This window comes from Urocitellus parryii, chromosome 13 (genome assembly GCF_045843805.1).
Source record: "Urocitellus parryii isolate mUroPar1 chromosome 13, mUroPar1.hap1, whole genome shotgun sequence".
Classification (NCBI taxonomy): Eukaryota; Metazoa; Chordata; class Mammalia; order Rodentia; family Sciuridae; genus Urocitellus; species Urocitellus parryii.
In genome coordinates this window covers 15,718,266-15,739,787 of record NC_135543.1, presented here as the reverse complement: position 1 = coordinate 15,739,787, position 21,522 = coordinate 15,718,266, and the positions used below count along the sequence as shown (strand labels likewise).

General features: G+C 41.8%; 1 protein-coding gene and 1 pseudogene across 1 annotated transcript; both read left to right on the top strand.

Moving 5' to 3' along the window:
• LOC144250020 (large ribosomal subunit protein eL27 pseudogene) overlaps positions 1 to 4,830 on the top strand; it is a 65,808-nt pseudogene extending 60,978 nt beyond the window's left edge.
• Positions 4,831 to 4,991: 161 nt separating this feature from the next.
• Pmaip1 (phorbol-12-myristate-13-acetate-induced protein 1) lies at positions 4,992 to 11,112 on the top strand. Its single transcript, XM_026393169.2, has 3 exons — positions 4,992 to 5,046; positions 8,324 to 8,326; positions 10,938 to 11,112. Exons 1-3 carry the CDS (start codon positions 4,992 to 4,994, stop codon positions 11,042 to 11,044), a joined length of 165 nt encoding a protein of 54 aa, XP_026248954.2. The 3' UTR covers positions 11,045 to 11,112.
• Positions 11,113 to 21,522: the final 10,410 nt, after the last annotated feature.

The following is a 21,522-nucleotide window of genomic DNA, read 5'->3' as shown; positions in this document are numbered from 1 at the left end:
GAATAAAGGAGACTCAAAAACCAGGTGTGGGGAGGGGTGGAAAACAGGTGCAGGGGCACACACCTGTAATCCCAGTGACTCAGGAAGTTAAGGCAGGAGGATCACAAGTTTAAGGCCAGCTTGGGCAATTTAGTGAGACCCTGTCTCAAAATAAAAAATAAATAAATAAAAGGGATGGGGAATAATAGCTCAGTGATAAAAGCGCCCTTGGGTTCCATCCCCAGTACCCAAAATAAATAAAATAAAATAAAATAAAAAAGTAAAAATGATGTCATTTTGGTCTGGGGTAGGCCCTAACCCAGCCCTAAGCTAATGACTAATGTCTTTATAAGAAGAGGGAAATTTATTTGGACCCACATAAAGCTGAGGCAGACACTGCAGTGTTTCATCTCCAAGCCAAGGAATTCAAGGATTGCAGGCAACCACCAAAAGACAGGGAAGGGAGGATTCCTTCCCAGGGGACTTCAGAGAGAGCATGAGAACCTGCCAACATCTCCATGTTGGACTGATCTCTTCTAGAACCGCAAGAGAATTTTTTTTTTCTCCCTGTTGTTTTAAACCACCCAGTTTGTGGGAATTTCTTACCACAGCCCTAGGATGCTAGTACAGGATAAAATGTTCATTTAAGCTGGGGGCGGGGGAGGGGGGAACCAGACATGTGCTACCTGGATGAGGAAATATGAGGAATTTTAATAAAACACGTTGAAATGGTGACCGTCTTTGCTGGCACTACCCTCTTGTATGAAAATTGTCATATACCTTTGCAAGTTAGTCTCAGGTCTTACCACAACCAAGCTAGTCACACTGTGGCCAGAGTGAGCTTCCTAGAATCTGATCATCTGCTTCAAACATTCAGTGGTTCCTGCGGAGTCCCCACAATAAAACCGAAATTCCCCTGGTGGCATCACTCCCAGCCTCAGGCAGCAACACGGTCAGCACAGTCACACTTCTTCCCCTTGGCCTCACTGCTGGGCCAACCCTTCATTTACGTATTAGGTCTCTATACTGATGCCCCTTCTGGCTGCTTAGCTTCCTTCCCAAGCAGTCCTGTCATCTGTCTCAATTTCCCTGGCACAACTTACTGCACCTGCCAGTCACTATCCCCGTAACAAAACATACAGGCTGTAGTCTTGCTGCTCAACCTTGTCCACAGACTAGAATCACCAGAGTTTGTAAAAGTTGCAGAATCTCACGTCCAGCCAGAGCTCCATCATCAGACGTGTTTTCTGACCAGGTGCTCAAGTGACTCTTATTTCACATGATATTTGTGAGTCTCTATCTTTCCATAGCCTAGCACAGCGTCTGAACTGCAACAGAGATTTAATTGATCAAAGCGGGAAATTCAGATGAATTTTCTGTTAATAAACACGCTACACAAGAAGAAGAAAAAAAAGTCCCTTTTATTGGAACAAACAGAATCAGGTCTACAGCTTGTATGTTTCATCACATGCTTCCTCTAAATACTCCTTTATGCATTTCTCATATCCTCTTGTTCAGCTGTCAAATCCTATTTTCTGCTTGAAATATATGGATGACTGTTCTATTACTAATCATGTTTATTGCTGTCAGTTTAAACACACACATATGTATCTACAGACACCTTTTTTTTGGTACTAGGGAATGAACTCAGGGGCACTCAACCACTGAGCCACATCCTCAGCCCTATTTTGCATTTTATTTAGAGACAGGGTCTCACTGAGTTGCTTAGCACCTCAAAGTTGCTGAGACTGGCTTTGAACTCTCATCCTCCTACCTCCCGAGCTGCTGCTGGGATTACAGGGGGGCACTACTGCGCCCAGCATCTACAGACACCTTTTTAAACAAACACTCTAAATGACAACACAGATTACCAGATCTTCCAGATTTTTACTGTCTTTTTCTTCTTTCTTCCTTTTCTTGTACTGGAAATTGAACCCAGTGGCACGTAAACACTGTGCCACATCTACAGTCCTTTTAATTTTTTGAGAAAGGGTTTCCGCTAAGTTGCTGAGGCTGGCTGATTTAGACTTGCAATCCACCTGCCTCAGCCTCCTTAGCCACTGGAATTATAGGTATGCTTTCTCTGTCATTTTTGAACTTGGTCCATGAAAATGAATTATCTGGTAATTATTATTGTTATTATTATTATTTTGTGGTGCCGGGGATTGAACCCAGGGCCGTGTGCATGCAAGGCAAGCACTCTACTAACTGAGCTTTATTCTTAGCCCTCTGGTAATATTTTTTAAAATAGTTACCCTCACCAGTCCTAATTTTTAAAAAAACAAATTTTGGGGAATTATAATGCTTCATGATAAATCTTTTTTTTTTTTTTTTTTTTTTTGGATCAGGCATTGATCCAGGGCATTTAACCACTGAGCCACATCCCCAACCCATTTCACTTTTTGAGACAGGGTCTTGCTAAATTGCTAGGAGCCTCACTAAATTGCTGAGGCTGGTTTTGACTTTGCAGTCCTCCTAAGTCTTCCAAGCCTCTGGGATTACAGGCATGCACCACCCTGCCCAGCTCATGATAAATCTTTAATCATTGTCTTGTTAGCTCAGTGGCCATAATATTCCTATTTTTCTTACAAGTCCAACATTAAATGATTCACCAGTTTTCACACTCTTCTTCTAATTCCCTTATTAAAATGTTAGTTCCAGAAAGAATTTTTTTCCCCAAAGTGTCTCCATCAGTTGCTTTTGAAACACTTCTGAGACTCCCCTCCCCTCCGCTCCCCTACTTCTTATTCCAAGCCAATTTAATTTGCAATTCTTTTAAAGGTAGAAATGCCTACAGTTTATGTCCTGTATGGGTCAAAAACATTTTATAATGATAATGTTAGAAGACAGAATTGACACACCCTTTGTAGATAAACAGTGTTATAATTTGTTTTTCTCCTATATGTGTGTATTCATTGCATTTCAGAATGCATGGTTTGCACAGAAGTTTACTAGTTTATGCAATTAAGAAATCAACTTTATTCTTATGAATTAAGGAAGTAGAAATGACCCTTCAGAGGGTCACAGTGGTTTTGAGTTAGGTTTAAGATAACAGATTTTAGGGCAGCATCTCCATTTGGCTTCCTGCGTCACGTGTTGATATTCACATCCTGAATTTGATCTGCTTTTGTCCCTAGCATTTACCATACTCAAAAACACCCAACATCAGCCTCAAAACAAAGTTGTTTAAACTCAAGAGTAGTTTTGTCCTATGCTTATAATATTGTCTATACCTTATTCAGGGTCAAGCAATAAATAAATATTTGCTGATTTGTGTTGATTGAATGATTTAAGATAAATAAACAAGCTCAGATGCCTACTGGGGCCAGATAATGTAAATGAGAAAAGCAAACAGCAGGGAATGTTGGTGAATGGGAGCCTCCAGGTCCCTCTGAAGGGGGTGACTTCCACTTCTAGCCTACTCTGCACTTTTTGCAAAATGAAAGTGTCAGAGCTTCTGGTTTCCCTAAAGATGCCAGACATCTGAGTTTTTAATTCAGCCTTTCATTTTTAAAATTCGTTCAGTCATTCAATTTTTAAGTTGGGAATCTATTCAAACCTTTACTTGTGACATTTTGCAGAGCAACACTGTGAACCAAAGCAAACTCTTCTAGGAGGTCCACGCAGCTGTATGCAACCGACTTGGAAGCTCTGCATTCAATTAAGTTGATGTAGAAACACTCATTTTCTAAGAGGTTGTGATTGCTAGGAAGGCCTAGTTGGATAAGAGGTCTTGCTCCCTGTGTGATCAGGCAGGACATGACTCTCTGCCCATGTGAAGCTCGGGCAATTTACTCAATATCGATAAACCTATAGTTTCTGCACCTGTTAAGTGGCCACGGTGCTAAGAAGGACAGCTTTCAATACTTGTTTGGGGGACAGAATGAGAAAAAATGCAAGCCAAAGCTCTTAGTAGAACTGACCCCCTATTGTATCTCTTAACTATTCCTAACTCTAGCACTCCTTTATACAATAATATTCAGGTACCAATCAAATACTGTGATAGCAATATCACGTTTCCAGGTATCTCATCCCTCCCTCTACAAAAGATTTGAATATTTTCTTACGATGATGACCCACTCTTTTTATCACCGAACATCCAGGAATATGCAATACCGACATATCCAAGGAGAACGTTGCACAGCTTTTAAAACTCATATTCCTACCCGGGGCAGAGAACCAGGCCCCTCCCACCACCTACCCGCACTCTCACCCCTCTCACGCACGCACCACGTGCGGGGTTCCAGTGTGCAGAATTCCCCAACACTCCCAATGCTTTATTTTGTTCTCGGACCTGATACTTTTTTCACCTGGCTTCGGGCACCTTTTCTACTGTTGGTAAAGTTTTCTTTTCACTTCCCCGGTACTATCCACGCTGAATTCTAAGTTTCCTGGTCCTAACCCTTCCTGGGGTTTGTTATTACATAAGTCTCTAATTGCCAATTTATGATAAGGAGGAGGCGCCTGGCCTCTCCCCAACCCCCAACTTTCCTCCTAGGAAACCCTGGCCTCTCTCTTCACCCCTAGCCCCGGTCGACAGCAGCCGTCTCTACCTGGGGTGTTCGTAGATTCTCAAAACCGACCTTTTTCTCCCATCCCCTTTTTAAAGGAAGTAATTGTGGGGCCGAGCGGGGTCCCTCCGGGCCCGGAGCCCAGCGCCCCCCGCCCCGGGTCGGCGCCGGTGCGGGTCCGGACAAGTTGCGCTCCGCAGCCCTTTTCCAGAATGGCGCGCGCTCCCGCAACGGCGGGGACGAGCAGAGGCGGGACGGGGGCGGGCCCGCGTCAAGTATCGTTACGTCACCGGGGAAGTCCCCCTATGACTCGCGAGTGGCCTCCGCGCGGGAGCTCTGAGGATCCCGGCACAGAGTGCCCTCAGGAACTCGGCGCGCCCGGTGTTCCTGTCCCGCTGGCCGGCCCGGCGTGCAGCTCGCGTCCTGCGGAAGCCTGAGCTCCTGAGTCGGGGGACAGAGTTCCCCGGATTTGCAGCGGAGATCGCGGCGGCGCTCGGGGAGATGCCTGGAAAGAAGGCGCGTAAGCGCGCGCCACCGAACCCCGCACGGGCGCCAGGTACCCAGCCGCTGGGGCAATCGGAGACCCTGGCGGGGCTGGGGTCGAGGTCGAAGTCGGGGCGGGTGTGCCCTCAGGGGCTGGGCGAAGAATGCCAGGGACTCCAAGGTCCGGCCATGTCAGCGCCCTGGCACGTGCCCTCGGGACCCCCCCTCCCCCCCGGGAAGTTCTTCTGGCGTTTCTTCCAAGAAAGCGGGACCCGCGAGGGAGGGAGCCCAGCCTGGGATCGGGATGCGGCCGCATCTTAGCCAGGCCAACCTGCTGCGTCCACTCTGGTTTCCCCTTTTCTCCACCTGGCCTTCCTCGGGGCCGCGGGGAGAAAAAGTGCAAGTGTAGGCGGCGCCCCAAAGGAGGTCATTGTCAAGACAAGCGAGGGCGGGAGAGGGCTCCGGGAGCCACCAGGCCTCCCGCCGCCTCCCTAGATGGCCCCGCTTCCTCTGGACCCCACTTCTGAGAGCATCTGTTCCCACCGTCCCCACCCGGCAGGAACAAAAGCAGTGTTTAAGGTTGACACTGTCCCACTCAGGACTGACAGGGGATGGATGGAGGCCCTGCTAGGAATCAGAGCTAAGGAACTTAGGGGGTTAGTTAACGTTTTAACAATCGGTATTGAAAGGAGTGGGTTGGGGTGGGGGAGCAGGAAGGAGTTGACCCTCTTTCTGGGTACCCAAACCCCCTCCCTGTCTGGCCAAACACTTGCAGCCCGGTCCTGTTTGGATCGGCCCTCCCCTCCCCCACTTATAAATCTTCATAAATTTTACTAAAGGCGGCAGTTACCTACTAAGGAGTTGTAACAAGGAGAACAATAAGGGTCGTCTTGCTATTACACCAGACAGCTATAGGCCACCATTTTCATTAATTTTATGGCACCTGTGGGGCATTAAGAGGAAGTGATACAAATGTGACCATGGCGAAGTTCGAACAGTCACTAGGTTGCTCTTTGCATCTTCCTTGAGATAGAAAAGTCTTCTCACCTTTTGTGGTGTTGACCGTGTTTCTGAAAAATATAACTAATTCGTGGTAGACTAACCTAGTTCTCAGTAATAAGGGACGACAATAATTCTCTCTAGCCTAATAATATATTAATAAATTTATTGGTGTGTAACTGCAATACAAAAAAAAAAAAAATGTAGGAAACAGGCCTGGGAGTTTAACTCAGTGGTGGGAGTGCTGACCTAGTATGGAGAGGCCCTGGGATAATCCCAGAATAGTTTTTTTTAAAAAGGGGGAAAAGTTTTTTTGTCCCCCACCCCCATCCAGTGAAAGGAATAATTTTTCCTCAATGAGTTTAGGGCTTCCAAAATCATATGTTAATATAACTATGTTATTTTTATTGATGGCAGTTTAATTGGAAATTGTTACTAGAATTTTTTTTATGAAAATAAGTTAATTACAGCACCTAAAATCTAAAAAGTTGTGAACATGTGAATTAAACTTATTTTCTACTTCATTCTTTCCAGTAAAGGCAATGAATTGTTACAGATTAGCTTCTAGGAAGACGCTGGTTTAGGTTAACAGGTAAATTTTAAATTATTTTAGCAAGTGTGGGCAGAATTTTGGAATAAGATTTTTTGAAGTGTTTTATGAGAAAATGTCAAGGAGTTTTTAAAAGAGTGCATAATGAGCTATGAAATAATTAATATTTGAAAAACAAATGTATTTATAAAGAATGCAATTGTTTTGAATATGATATGTGTTTTCTGGCCAACTTTAAATGAGAGACAAAAAGGATAACCACAGTTGGCTGCCAGAGCCAAAATTTCCAAATCTGAAAGTAAGATAACACTGTCTCATCCTGGATTTTTTTTTTTTTAAGATTAGAAAGTTAAGTATATTCTAAACTTTTTTGTTTGAGAGCCACCGTCTGTTAGTGTGTAGTGTGTGTGTGTGTGTGTGTGTGTGTGTGTGTGTATGTTCTAAGTTTTTCTCACATTTTGGGGGACAGGTGCACATAAAGGAAATTGAAGAGAAATGCTTCTTGGGATGTACAACTTCTCACTTTTGTTAACTTTCTGGGTACCCTTTGGTCTAACAACTGTCAATGTTAATTTCATGTTTTGCTTTCCTTTTCAGAACTGGAAGTTGAGTGTGTCACTCAGCTCAGGAAAATTGAAAATAGACTGAATTCTCTGGGTTCTGTAGCAGAGGTCACACCTATGGAGATGCCTGGAAAGAAGGGGTGGAAGAATGAGCAGCTGCCCCCAGCGGCCCCAGCGACCCCAGCGACCCCAGCATCAGCATTAACAGGTACCTGTCAGCTGGGGCCTTGGAGACTTGGGGCCCGGCCCTCAAACTGTAAGATCCTCAGGGACCTCAGGGTCAGGATCCGGCCAGGTCTGCCCCTCTGAGTTGCCTTTGGGATGCTTCTCTTTAGTTCTTCAGGGGGTTCTCCCAGGACAGCAAGGGAGGGAGCCTAGCTTGGTATTCCGACAGAGTTGTATTTTTTTTTTTTAAACTTTAAATTTTTGGTACTGAGGATTTAACCCAGGAGTGCTGAGCCACATTCCCAGCCCCTTTTATTTTTTATTTTGAGACAGGGTCTCACTAAGTTGCTGAGGCTGGTCTCTTTTTATTTATTTATTTGGTACCAAGAATTGAACCCAGAGTCACTTAACCTCTGAGCCATATCCCTAGTTCTTTTTATTTTTATTTTTATTTTTTAGTGCTGGGTATTGAACTCAGGGATGCTTTAACCACTGAGTCACATCCCCAGCCCTTTTTCATGATGCATTTAGAGATAGGGAATTGCTGAGGTTGGTTTTTGATCCTTTTGCCTCAACCTGCCGAGCTGCTGGGATTACAGGCACGTGTCTTAAAACCCAGCTTATTTTTTGAGACAGGGTCTCAGTTGCTGAGGCTGGTCTTGAACTTGCCATCCTCCTGCCTCAGCCTCGCCAGTCGCTGGGATGACAGGTGGCTGCAGCTGTGTTTTAGTCAGGCCAGCAAGCTGCTTTCCCCTTCCTTCCACTCGCCCTGCTAAGGGGCCTCAGGGAAGACAAGTGCAAGCCCAAGCAGCAATGGCAGCCCAGAAGACTGTCACTGTCTTGAGCAGGAGAGGGCTCTGGAAGCTACCTTCTCTCTCCTTTCATTCAGACTCCACCTCTGGAAACCTTTATCTTGCCACTGCCCCCACCCTAAGAAGAACAAAAGTAATATTTAAGCTGGATACTGTCCCACCTGGACTGACTCCAGAGTTGAGGAGCCTAGGGAGTCTTCTCCTTAGTTAACATTTTAACCATTCATATTGAAAGGGGTGGGCATAGCAGGGGAGGAGGAGCTGGTCTCCAGTCTTATACATCCACCCCCAACCCCCATCTCCTTCACAGATTTTCAGGTCTGCCAGCCCCATCTCATCCCAGGCTTCTTGTAAATCTTATCAAAGGCAACAATCACCTGCTGTAAAGGGTTGTAAAAAGGAGGGCTATTAGGGCTAGAATTCCCAATGGGTCACGCTGCTATTATCATCAGACAATTGTAGGGCATGCAGAGGAAGTGGGACATTGCAAATGTGACCATGGCTAAATTGGCAGCAGGCTGCTCTCTCTGGCCCTTTCTTGAGATGGAGAAGCTTTGTCCTTTTCTGTGATACTCAAAAGAGTTCTGACCATGTTTCTCAAACACAACCTATCTATAACATGCTCTGGATTGACTTCTAATTCCTAAGAACAAGAGACAGCAGAAAATCCCCCCTAAAAGACAGTAATTCTGCAATAGCAATTTTTCTTTTAATATTTATTTTTTAGTTTTAGGTAGACACCATATCTTTATTTTTTATATTTATATGGTGCTGAGGATTGAACCCAGTGCTTCATGCATGCTAGGCGAGCACTCTGCCACTGAGCCACAACCCCAGCCTCTGCAATAGCAATTTTAAAATTAAAAAAGATAACAGAACTATTTCCATTTTTTTTTCTTGTGAAAAAGATGATTTTTTTCTGGTAGATTGAGGACTTCCAAAGTTGTGTATTGGATGATATTTTTCTTAATCCCCTTGCCTGGAAGGGAACCAAGGGCTCAAGTATGCCAGGCAAACATTCTACCACTGAGCTACATCCCCAGCCCTGGATGGTAGTTTTTTAAAGAACTATATGTTAACATATCCCACTTACTAAAATGTAAATACTTCTCAACATTTGATTCTGTAGCCCATGAAGAATGGCATCTTGGAAGATTTATTAGGTCTCTTGGTAGGAGTTAAGAAAGATTCTACTTTTGTTCATTGAAATCTAGGTTTAAATATTTAGAGTATATTTACATTTTACTTTATTTTGATTTTTTTTTTTTTTTTTTTTTTTTTGAGACAAGGTCTTCCTAGTTACTTAGGGCCTGACTAAATTGCTGAGGCTGGCCTCAAATTTATGATCCTCCTGCCTAATCTCCCGAGTCTCTGGGATTATAGGAGTATGCCACTTACCCTGTTTGGTCATTGTCTTAGAAAGTATGAACCAAAGTGAACAACAACAACAAAAAAAAACCCTGATTTCTCTTTGAAATATTAAAAAATTGAAATTGTGAGCAGTTTAGATTTAATGTTAATTTTAGGCAGTAAAAAGTTTACTTGGAAGTTAGATTGTATGTAAGCATCATTTTTCTTTATTATAGCAGACTAATTACAGTATCTCAATTCTAAAAAGTAATAAACATGTGAATTAAACTATTTTCTGCTTCACTTTTTGTAAAGGCAACAGACTGGTACAGATTGGATTTATAAGAAATTGATTTAGGCTGGGCACAGTGGCGCATGCCTGTAATCGCAGTGGCTCAGGAGGTTAAGGCAGGAGGATTGTGAGTTCAAAACCAGCCTCAGCAATTTGGCAGGGCCCTGTCTCTAAACAAAAAAAGAGCTGGGAATGTGGCTCAGTGGTTAAGTGCCCTGGGTTCAATCCCAAGTACCCCTCAAAAAAAAAAAAAAAAGGTTGGTTTAGATTAAATTTAGATTTTCAAATTATTTTAAAGTAGACTTAATATTGGAATAAGATTTTATGAGAAGAAAATATCAGTTTTTTTAGAGGAAAAGATTTCTAATGAAGTGGAATTTGAGCTCTGAAATATTGCCATTTGAAAATAACACACAGTATTTAGAATTTGACTTATGTTCTCTTTAAATGAGAAAAGAGGATGACATCACTTAAATCTGCTGGAGGCTGACTAATGACACCATTTGTGGTATTTGATATGCAATATTTCTATATGTGAAAGAAAATACTTGCCTTATCCAGAATGCTTAAAAAAAAAAAAAAGATTTCAGCTGGGCACCAGTGACATGTGCTTGTAATTCCAGTGGGTGGGGAGACTGAAGCAAGAAGATCACAAGTTCGAAATGATAAAGGATAGTTGTCTGTATTCTCACCTTAAACAATTTTTGTGAGTTGAAGTGGGTCAGTGTCTACACGCATATTCCAAGTTGTTACTCTCACATTAGGAAAACAGAAACATAATGCAAAAAACAAAACAAACAAACAAAAAAGTAGATGTATAAAGGCATGAATTGACATGAACATACTCTATATACAAAGATATGAAAAATTGTACTCTCTATGTGTAATAAGAATTGTAGGGCTAGGGTTGTGGCTCAGGGGTAGAGTGCTCACCAGCATGCAGGAATGAGGCACTGGGTTCGATCCTCAGCACCATGTAAATGTAAAAATGTAAAATGAAGATGTTGTGTCCACCTAAAACTTAAGAATAAATATTTTTAAAAAATATATAATGCATTCTGGTGTTGTATTTAAAAAATCAATAAAACTAAAAAGAAAATAGCCACAGATAAAGCTAAAGAACTGTTTCCTGGGGTGGGTGCTCAGTTTGTCACCTGAATGGTCCTGTTAACTCTTGCTAGTTTACAGTCCAGACTATTGTCAGTGTTAATTTTGATTTCCTTTCCTTTTCAGAGGTGGAACTTGAGTCTGGCATTCAACTCAGGAGATTTGGAGACAAAGTAAATTTCCGTCAGAAACTTCTGAATTTGATTTCCAAACTCTTCAGTTTAGTAACCTGACTGCTTCAAAAGCCTTTGGGTGAAGGGAGTCCTTTAAAAAGGAAGTATCCCCAGTAGGTCCAATTTCATCAGAGGAGAGACTGCATTATGATTGAAAGGAATGTGAAAGAGCATTCACTTCCTTTTGGAAGTCTTTGGAAAGGGAAAACATAACAAGTCAAAAGATGAATTTCTGTAGGAGGCTTCCCAGAAATCATTCTTTGGGACGTGAGACCTTTGTGGAACCATGTTTTATTTTAAAACATGAATGGAAGAGCTTTAAAAATAGGGAAGTCATTGTTAATTCATTTCTTTTTTTGCTTAGAGATTATTCTAGTATTTTTGTTGAATGTTGCTGCCCAGCCTGGTGTCAACAAGAGTTGACAAATGATCATATTGGGCAGTGGGGAAGAAGTAGCTCTGTGTTTTTTCTTTTTCAGTTTGTTTTATACATTTAATGATGGTAAAAGAAAACATTTCGTTCTGATAACACTGGATGTTATTTAAAAAATATCATTTAAGAAAAAGTAAAGTTCACGGGGAACATTGATTGCATAGGTCACTACAAAATGTAACATAGTTCAATTCTTTTTTTTTTTTTTTTTCAATTCAGACTGTATTGTTTCTGTTCAGGTGACCTTTAAGTGCGTTCCTGTGAGCATTAACTGCGAGTGTGAAAAACTAGAAAGTAAATTTGAAAACATTTGATTATATAGTGTCAGTAAAACTCTAGCCAATTGAATATTAAATGATTAAAGAGTTTGGTGATTTCATACGACCAAGGATAATAAAAAAGGAACGAAATGTCCTCTCCCTCACCCCCTAGTACTGGGATTGAATTCATGGTCTCTGATCACTGAGCCCTGTTTTTCACTTTATTCTTGAGATGAATCTTGCTAAGTTGCTGAGACTGACTTCTCACTTGGCAGTACCCCTGGCTCAGCCTCATGAATTTCTGGGACTGACTTTTTAATTGGTAGAATTAAAACTTAGTAAAACAAATATTCACAGAAAGTTTCTAAAAAATTGAAGATGCCCTTCTCACAGTAGTTAGCGTGTGCATCCTGCAAAAAGTGATCTTTTAAAAGAAATTAGAACATTTTCATAATTGGGATATTATCAAAAAAGAAGAGGAACAGATATTTCTCATTCAAAATAAAAATTTCATACAGATATGAAGAGATATCTATATATATGGATATCTGTATAATTTACATTAGAGTAATATGAAGGCTCTTTGAAGAGTTTCATCAGTGTTTTTTGTATGAGCTGTAGACATGAAACTAAGTATTCAATAGCAAAACAAACAATCCTATTAAACTTGGTCAAGGGATTTGAAGAGACATGTCTCGAAGGAAGACATACAAATGTTCAACAGATAGAAGATTCCGAGTGGATGCTCCAGTGGTGCAACTGGTTAACACGTTGGTACTTTTACAGCAGAAGAGCCTGAGAAATGCAAATGAAAACCACAAGAACCTTATACCTGCTAGATTGGTTATTTTCAAAAAGTTTCGATAACAAGAGCAGGAGACATGTGGAGGGGAAAAGGAAACTTGATCTACCTTTTCTGGTTTTGTAAGTTAGTACAGCCATTTTGGAAAACAGTATGAAAATTCCTTAAGAAACAGAACTATAGTATGATCCAGGAACCCCACTACTGCGGTATATATCCAAAGAAATTGAAGTCAGTATGGTGAGGGGTTATGCACACTCCTGGGTTTGCTGCAGTGTTATTTACAACAGGCAAGACATGGAAACCGCCTGTGTCCAAGAGATGACTGAAGTAGTATGTAAACACCATGAGTATTATTGAGCCTTAACAAAGGAGATGCTACCATTTGTTAAAGTGAATGCGGTGAATCTAGAGGACATGCACAGAGATTAAATGCCCTTTGATCTCATTTAATCTGATCAAAATCAAATTCTGACCTTAGGATGGTGATTACCAGATAACCTGAATTTGGTTGGAGAGGTGGGGGTGGGGTGGGGAAAAGACTACAAAGTTGGAAATGAGTTCTGATGTTCTGTTGTGTAATTAAATAGTTAATGTACATTTCAAAACAACTAAAGGAATTTTGTGTGTTCTTACCACATGGAAAGGATAAATATTCTGATTTTATCATTCTACAATGTATCCATATATTAAACACATTGTATATACGACTTATCAATTAAAAATAAAACTAAAAAAAATTAAAAAGGGAATGATGCTGTGATTAAATTTGTCAGAAATTTTATTTATCTTACCTATTTATAATTATTTTCCATTTGGTTTGAAAACATGTATTTCATTTTTGTGGTGAGGCAAGGGTTCCTTAATTACTTGAGTTCTTAAAGTGAGAATAGCAATGTAGACTGTAGTAACCTTAGATGCAAAATTGTCTCAGCATCTGTCTTCAGTATTAAAGCTTGTTTATCACAAAAATTCGTGTTTTTGTTGTTGTTGTTGTTGTTGTTGTTTTGGTTTTTTTTTTTTTGCTTAGAGGCAAATGTTTTGCCATGTGGGTATTTAAGGTCTGTAACTATTTATATGTACATATGAAAGTTGATACTGTGTCAATAAACAATTAAAATTGAATCACCATTCTTCTTTGTGCATTTATTTTATTTTATTTTTTCAACGTGTGAGCTACTGAGTGTTCATTGTCAATCCAAAATATTTAAACGGCCTGACTTGCAGCAGCCGGCTTCACCTGGAGGCACACCGCCTCTCTGCAGCTTTGTGGTAGGAATAGAGACTAAGGTGCATTTGGTCTCTTCTCTGCCGTCAAGGGACTTGCGCTTTCATTGAGGGGAAATAGTAAAATAAATGGACATTAATGCCAGGTGTAGATGGAGGGATGCTGAGTGGAGATTAAAACCACCTAAGATCACGGTCTGATTGGGGGTCTAAGGACTGCACCGTGCACACTGCCTCGGTCGGACCCGGACCCCTCTGTCTGGCGAGTGGAGCCGCCGTGCAGTTTCGGTCCTGGTGACCACGCTTCTCCGGTGCCCAGCGCGAGCGCAGCAAGGATTGCTTCATCAGGAGCTGGTCATGCAGAAGTAGGTGCAGCTCGGCGGCCTTCCTGTTCCGAGTGTGAGAACTGGAAGACACCGCTGGTTTGTAGCTCAGATCTAGGAGCCGCATCTCTACTCCACCCCTGCTTGCCCTCCGAAGTCGTCGGCAGACATCGTGGAATGTAAATTGCTTCCCTTCGATGAAGTGGGGAGGGTTGTGTAGTTCGGGAGGGGGAGGGGAGGGAGCGTTCGGCTTCAGAAAGGGTGGGGCAATCTGCCTGATTGCATTTGAGGGATATTGCGAGAGTAGTAGCCTCTCCGCATAAACAGAACTGTTTTGCTAAAATACAGGAGTTAACACATGAAGACTTAGGCATGGATTTCACAGACTTATTTTTTATTTTTGCGATAGAGGGGGGATTGAACCCTGGGGCTCTGTACACTGAGCCCCAGCCCCAGCCCTTTTATTTTGAGACAGGGTTTGGCTAAATTGCTGAGGCTGTCCTCAAACTTGCAATCCTCCTGCTTCAGTCTCCCGGCGGGCATGGTTGGGATTATAGGCTTGTGTGCCAGCTAGCATTCATATTTTAATAACAACCTCTTCTGTATACTTGAAAAGTTATGTGTGTATCTACTCAGAATTAGTTGTTCTTAAGTTGAAAGATCCTTCTGCAGTGATTTGGGGTCTAGCCTTCCTCCTAATGACTGCAACCTCTTCTCCTCCAATCCTTGGGCAGGCACAGCAAAAATGGTGAGAATCTTGTTCTACTTCTAAACCCTTTGTCAGAGGGGGCAAAGCATCAGGAAGATAAAAGACACCTTAAAAACAGTGAAGACTGGGAGCCATGTCATGCAAAAAGCATTATCATACTTTGGAATCCTGAAGCTGGACTTTTAATACAAAGCCATTGGTGAGCTATGTGACATTGGCAATGAGTAACTCTGAATCAGAGTTTCTCTGAAATCAAGAGACCCAGATCATCCTTCAGGTCCTTTGTAGTTGGAGTCAGAAAGTGGTACATGGCAAAGGAGTCTGAATCCCCATTCCCCCATGAGCCCCTGTTCCTGTTCTCAGTTGAAGGAAGAGTGCAAAAAGAAGGAGAGTGGGGTATGAAAACGAAAAAAAAATCATTTCTGGGTTCTTCTTCCAATGTGCAGACTCTTTTCTTTTTCTTTAGTGCTGGGGCATCAAACTCAGGGCTCAGCAAGTGCTCTACCACTGACCTACTACCACAACCTAAAGACATTGATTCTAAATTTGCATTGAGTGGAGACTGCTTGGATTCGTAGGTGTTTTCTTGCAAGTGAGAATTTCTCGGTAAACTTGGCAGTGGGCAGTGGTGATACCAGGAGAGCTACTTATAGGTGGCTGAAAATAGATGGGGGTCACCTGACAGGACACACCCTACTGTGTAATCAGTTGAATATTCTCTAGTAATATCTCACAGTTAAAGAGCCAAGCCTTTGTCAATACAACTCAGGCACTAACTTTAGGTTCCCTTCTAAAGGCTTTCAGAAATCACTTTGACAAATTCAAAGTGAAGTTCTTTTATGGTCTTTTCCCCAAATATGCTATTCTTCAAAACCCCAGAGAAAAGAGGAAGTTGACAAGAACACTATAGATCCTTTACTAACCAATTTATTATTGGCATGTTCTAGTCCACCCAACCCATGGATACAGTGTATTCTATGCTCTCTGTGATTGAAAACTACACAGTGCAAGGAACCTGGGCTTGGGATTGGATTGAGCAATAGAGAGTAGAAGAGTATACAATGTGCAAATAGCCCCTTCATAACTCTTGTGGTTTTGGAAGAAGCTTCTATTCTTTTCATCATACTCTCTCACTATGATCTCCAATAAAGCTTATGAATTTTGCCCATTTCCAACCCCATATCTTCACTCAGCTGTTTTCAAAACCACAAGGTTTGTCTTTTCACAATTGTCATTGCTTCTGGCTTTGGAATCAGACTGTCATGTTGCCACGTACTCTCTGTGTGACTCTGGATAAATACTTGATCTCTGTTTTCTTTTTTAATATTTATTTTTTTAGTTATAGGTGGACATGATATCTTTATTTCATTTTTATGTGGTGCTGAGCTTTGAACCCAGTGCCTCACGTGTACTAGGCAAGCACTCTACTACTGAGCTACAACCCCAGACCTGCTCTCTGTTTTCTTATAAAATGTCAACTATATCTGTTTCAAGCCATCATGAAAATCCAATGAGATGAGAATGTGTATCGTGTCCAACTAATAGTCTGTTCAGAAAATGTCAGCCAGCTTTACCTTGAAGATGGAGGAAAGTGGAGATTAGCTTTCTTATAAAGCAATGGAGGATCTCACCCAGCAAATACAATTAGGCTAAAATGAAACACTTCAAAGGATTTTGATAGGGTGGTGATGAAGCCGGAGGGGAAGTGGCAGTTTTCCCTTTATGAGGACGTCTGCTTTTAATTTGTAAACTCTTAGTAATGCCAAACCCTTTATTTTTATCCCGTGTATAACATTTAAATGACCAAAGACCTTTGCAGGTATGCACATAAAAATCCCGGGGTCTGGATTTACATAATACCTCCTCAAGAAAAGGGAGAAAGGCACTGTCTGGTAAATTGGGATTTGAGTAAGGCTAGATTTGCATAGAAGAACAGTTTTTCAGCAGAGACTTTTGAAGCCCTCCCCCTCCCCCTCCTTGGCCCCCCCACCCCCACCAGAAAAGACTGGGAGAATTTGTTAATTTGGAGTACAAAGGTCACATCCAAACGGCTTTTGGTTTTTGGACTTGGGAACCATTGTTATATTGCTCTGCAGGGTGTTGCCACTGCTTCTTTATGTTTGTATTCATAAAAACAAAACTTTCACAAGATAAATGCTACTTACTGATCACCTGTGATGTGCCAGTTACTTTAGAATCTTAGTTTTATTATTTTAGTTGTCCTCAAAACACTCATATTCAAAAGGTATGGCTAGTTATCTTTCTCATTTAAACATTTTTTTTTTTTTATTGAATTTGGGATTGAACTCAGAGGTGCTTTACCATTGAACTACATCCTCAAACCTCTTTATTTTGTATTTTGAGTCAGGGTTCCACTAAGTTGCTGGGGCTGGCCTGGAACTTCTTGTGATCTTCCTGCCTCATCCTTTCGAATCATTAGGATTACAGGAATGTGCCACCACACTGGCATTGTTCTCGCTTGAGGAAGGTGCCTCAGAGGATCTGCCATTTTACCAAAGTCAATTTTCAAATGAGCAAAACAAACAGGATTTTAAGTCGGGGCTTCTCTGTGCTCAAAATTGTCTTCCCTCCTTATTACAAAACATCCGCCTCCCACCCGCTGTGGAGTAGGAGGAAAGGTTCCTCACCCAGAGAGAGGCTGGTGTGTTTGTCACCCAGCAGCTCATTAAATGCAGCCTAGTTTTATATCCCTAGGTTTCCTGAGGGTGGAAAGCTGATTATTAAGTTTAGCTGATACATGAAAAAAGATCAATCACCGTAGCACCCAGAGGCTGGGACTGTGGCTCATAGGAAGAGCACTCGCCTAGCCTGCCTGGGGCACTGGGTTCGATTCTCAGCACCACATAAAAAGAAAATAAAAGAGCCAGGCGTGATGGCGCATGCCTGTAACCCCAGCGGCTTGGGAGGCTGAGACAGTTCAAAGCCAGCCTCAGCAACGGTGAGGCACCAAGCAACTCCGTGAGACCCTGTCTCTAAATAAAATACGAAATAGGGCTGGGGATGTGGCTCAGTGGTCAAGTGCCCCTGAGTTCAATCCCTGGTACAAAAACAAACAAATGTATTGTGTCCATTTACAACTAATATATATATATATATATATATATATATATATATATATACACACACACACACATATATATATATACATATATTTTTTTAAATGTAGCACCCATTCACATTCTTCCAGTAAAGGGAGCCTCTCCAATCTCCAGCCATCAATGGCACCTAGAGGGGACCCATTGACCCCTCTAGTATGCCTGTAATCCCAGAGAACAGGGAAACGGAGGCAGGAGGATTGCAAGTGTGAGGCCAGCCTCAGCAATTTAGCAAGATCGTTTCTCAAAATAAAGAATAAAAAAGGCTGGGAATGTAGCTCAGTGGTAAAGTACCTGTGGGTTCAATTCCCAGTACTGCTAAATAAGTAAATAAAATAAGGAGGACCTAGATTATCCCTCTCACATTATTCCATTCTAAGAAACCAGAGGGAGCCAGCCCAGGGAAGGTAATGCCTCTTCCCGTTCCTGGGAGGGATTTGTGGTGGAGGAGGAGAGAATTAATTCTGAAAGATACAATGCCCACTGGCTGGCTTTTATCAGCTAAAGCCAAAAGAACACCTACTGAGACAGACTTGTTGGAGCTATTTGTAAGTGACAAAGAGAGGGATTGAAGGGCCTAGTCAGTCACAACAGTCATTTTGTGACCTTATCGCTGCCTCAGCAAATCTGCCTGATTCCATGAAGTCCAGGCAGAAGTTAGGAAGGGAGAAAAACTTGTTGCCATTATTAGAAAACAAACAAACAACAACAACAAAACCCCAAAATATATATTAAAAAAAAAAAAAAACAATAGAGTACATTCTAAGTCAACCAGTCCAAGCTGATGAGTCATTATGCACAAGTGTTGAGGGAGCGGCAAGGATCAACAGGTGGTTGAATTATGAAATCCTCTGGTTTTACAAAGGTTACTTTTTAGTAAGGGATTTCCAGATGCTCTGTCTTCCAGAAACATACCCATTTATCAGTTCCTCAGAAAAACACCCCCTTGGGCTGGGGATGTAGCTCAGTGGTAGAGTGCCCCTGTGTTTAAGCCCCGGTTTCAGAAAACAAACAACAACAACAAAACCCACAAACCCCCAAACCAAATCAAACCAAAACTCCCCACAAAAAACCCAAACAAAACAAAACCTCACACACATGCACACACACACACAGAGACACACACAGACACACACACACACACAAAAGACAAAAAACAACCCGATTTTTCTATCTGACAAAAGATGACAGGCTACACAAAATAGCACTGGCCACAGAAATGAGAAAGACTCCTTTTGTATACTTTACTAATGTCACATTAAAAAGAAGAGATTTCTGAGAACTATCCAATCATGACTAAAACGTTAGCTTTCTATATGAAGTTATAAAAAGATGTAAGGAAGTCGGCTCATTCTTTACAGATGAGTCCCTAGCAGCTGTGGGACCAGTGACCTCCCGTGGGGCCTTGGAAAGTACCCAGCCGGGATGATGCATCTTTAAATTAACTTAAATGAGGAAGAAGGGCAGTAGCAAGGCATGTGTGTACACTACTGCAAACCACACCAATGTTAGAATTGGATGGCTAGATTAAGAAGTGTATGTACCTGTTTAGAAACACACTCTGTTTTGATTTTTCACCCCCATTATTTGACAGTTACACCGGAATTCTCTTGAAAAATATTCCAAGTGGGTCATATATTTGGGCCCTTGGCTCTATGGCAGCATTTTATGGTTTGCTCTCTAAAGAATCTGGAAAGTTCTTTGGTCCTGGTCTCATAGGATGACCTTGGTTTTAAAATTGAAAGTCCCTTGTCCTGAACATGCTCTCAGTTACAGGGAAATCACGGTTGCTGGCCACTCTTGGATGGTTGTAAAGTGATTTCACTTGTGTTTTTCAGCAGATTTTCTTTTAAAAAAAATTCTGAAACTTTACCCCATTTCTCTTTTTTTCTCCACTATGTGTGTGTGTTTTTTTTTTTTTTGGTGGGGGATATAGGAGATTGTACTTAGGAACACTTGACCACTGAGCCACATCCCCAGCCCTATTCTGTATTTTATTTAGAGACAGGGTCTCACGGAGTTGCTTAGTGCCTCAGCACTCTCTCTCTCTCTCTCTGGCTTTGAACTTGCCATCCTCCTGTCTCTGCCTCCTGAGCTGCTGGGATTTCAGGCGTGTGCTCGGTGCCTGGCTTTTTCCACTTTGACTCATTGGTGAGAAAGGGATAATTTCTTAGCACTGTTCCTACCCCAAGGTTTATAGGGCCTGGCAGTTAGTGAGTTCCCAGTAAAAGGTTGCTGAAAAAACCACTTGGGAAGATGACAGGGTTTCTGAAAACCAAATGTTGCCGTGGTTGTTCTGGGATTATTGGGTTCCTACTGAGGGAAGAGATGAAGAAAGCCACCTTCTCACGCCGGGCCTTGACGGTGGAGGGAAACCAATGAGCACAGCCAGAGGCAACAGCTGGAGAGGGTCCAGAAGAACAGTTACCAACCAAGGGGGTGTTGACTGGAAGTCAGAATCAGGTCAGGCAGGGGCCTGTCTGTTTTATTTCAAAAATAAAGAAACGTGTTGCTTTCTCTATCACCTAAGTTGTTTCCTGATCAGAATCACCAGTGACTCAGAAGTCTTGGCAAGAAAAGCTACCCAGTTATCACTGGGACTGTTTCTCAGCACTGGTTTTCCTGGTTGACTTCCTCAAATGTACTTTATTTTTATCATCTTGCAATCTACCGGCCATCTCCATTTGTTCCCCATAGTTACTGCTTTCTTAAAGGTCAGTCACTGGTGGTCTCATTGCCACATCCCAAGGCCTTTATGTGTGTGTGTGTGTGTGTGTGTGTGTGTGTGTGTTTTATTGCATCATGTTTACCCTCTAAGCATCACCACTCTTTCAAACTTATGTAATTAGCACATGACTCCATGTGCCCCAGTCCTCTTACTCTTCTTAGCAAGTTCCTCTTCCCTCTGGTTCTTTAAATGTCAGTTGCACCAGGTTCTGCTTTCAACCATACTATTCAGGAGAAATGACCTCATGTGTCCTGCCTCTTTAAGCGAATTGATTCCCATTTTGCCTCTCCATCTGGCCTGTCTCCCTGCTAGATTTTTTCTATTTCTTTCTAGGTTTTGTTTATACTTTTCATCAGTTTTGGATTTCTTCTTTCCTTTCTCTCTCTCTCTCTCTCTCCTCTCTCTCTCTCCAGCCGAAACACTATTACCCTTGAAGGCCTGTGTCAAAATCCATTTCCTCTGAGAAGTCTTTTTAGATTGCCCTCATCAGAAAGGACATTCTTTTATAGTTCTATAGCACATGTTATGAAGATCTAGCAGTTAATGTGTTTTATGCCTGCCTCTTCAACTGGATATAAGTTTCTGCAGGCATAACATACATATAACTTATTTATTTATTTTTACCCCCTGCTTCACTTGGCAAAAAGACTTTCATTCACTTATTCACTCATCCATCCATTCACTCATTCATTCATCTATAAAGTAAACTTTAACTATGTGTGCCAAGAATTATTTGGCATTAGAGATAAAAAGAGAATAATCAGGGCTAGGGCTGTGGCTCAGTGATAGAGCGCTTGCCTAGCATGTCTGTGGCACTGGGTTCGATCCTCAGCATCACATAAAAATAAAATAAAGGTATTGTGTCCACCTACAACTAAAACAAATATTTTTTAAAAAAGAATAATCAAGAAGAGATACTATATTTTCAAAGGTCTCAAAG

Excerpts from the sequence above, each read along its gene's own strand:
- Pmaip1 (XM_026393169.2), top strand. The coding sequence starts at position 4,992 with ATGCCTGGAAAGAAGGCGCGTAAGCGCGCGCCACCGAACCCCGCACGG.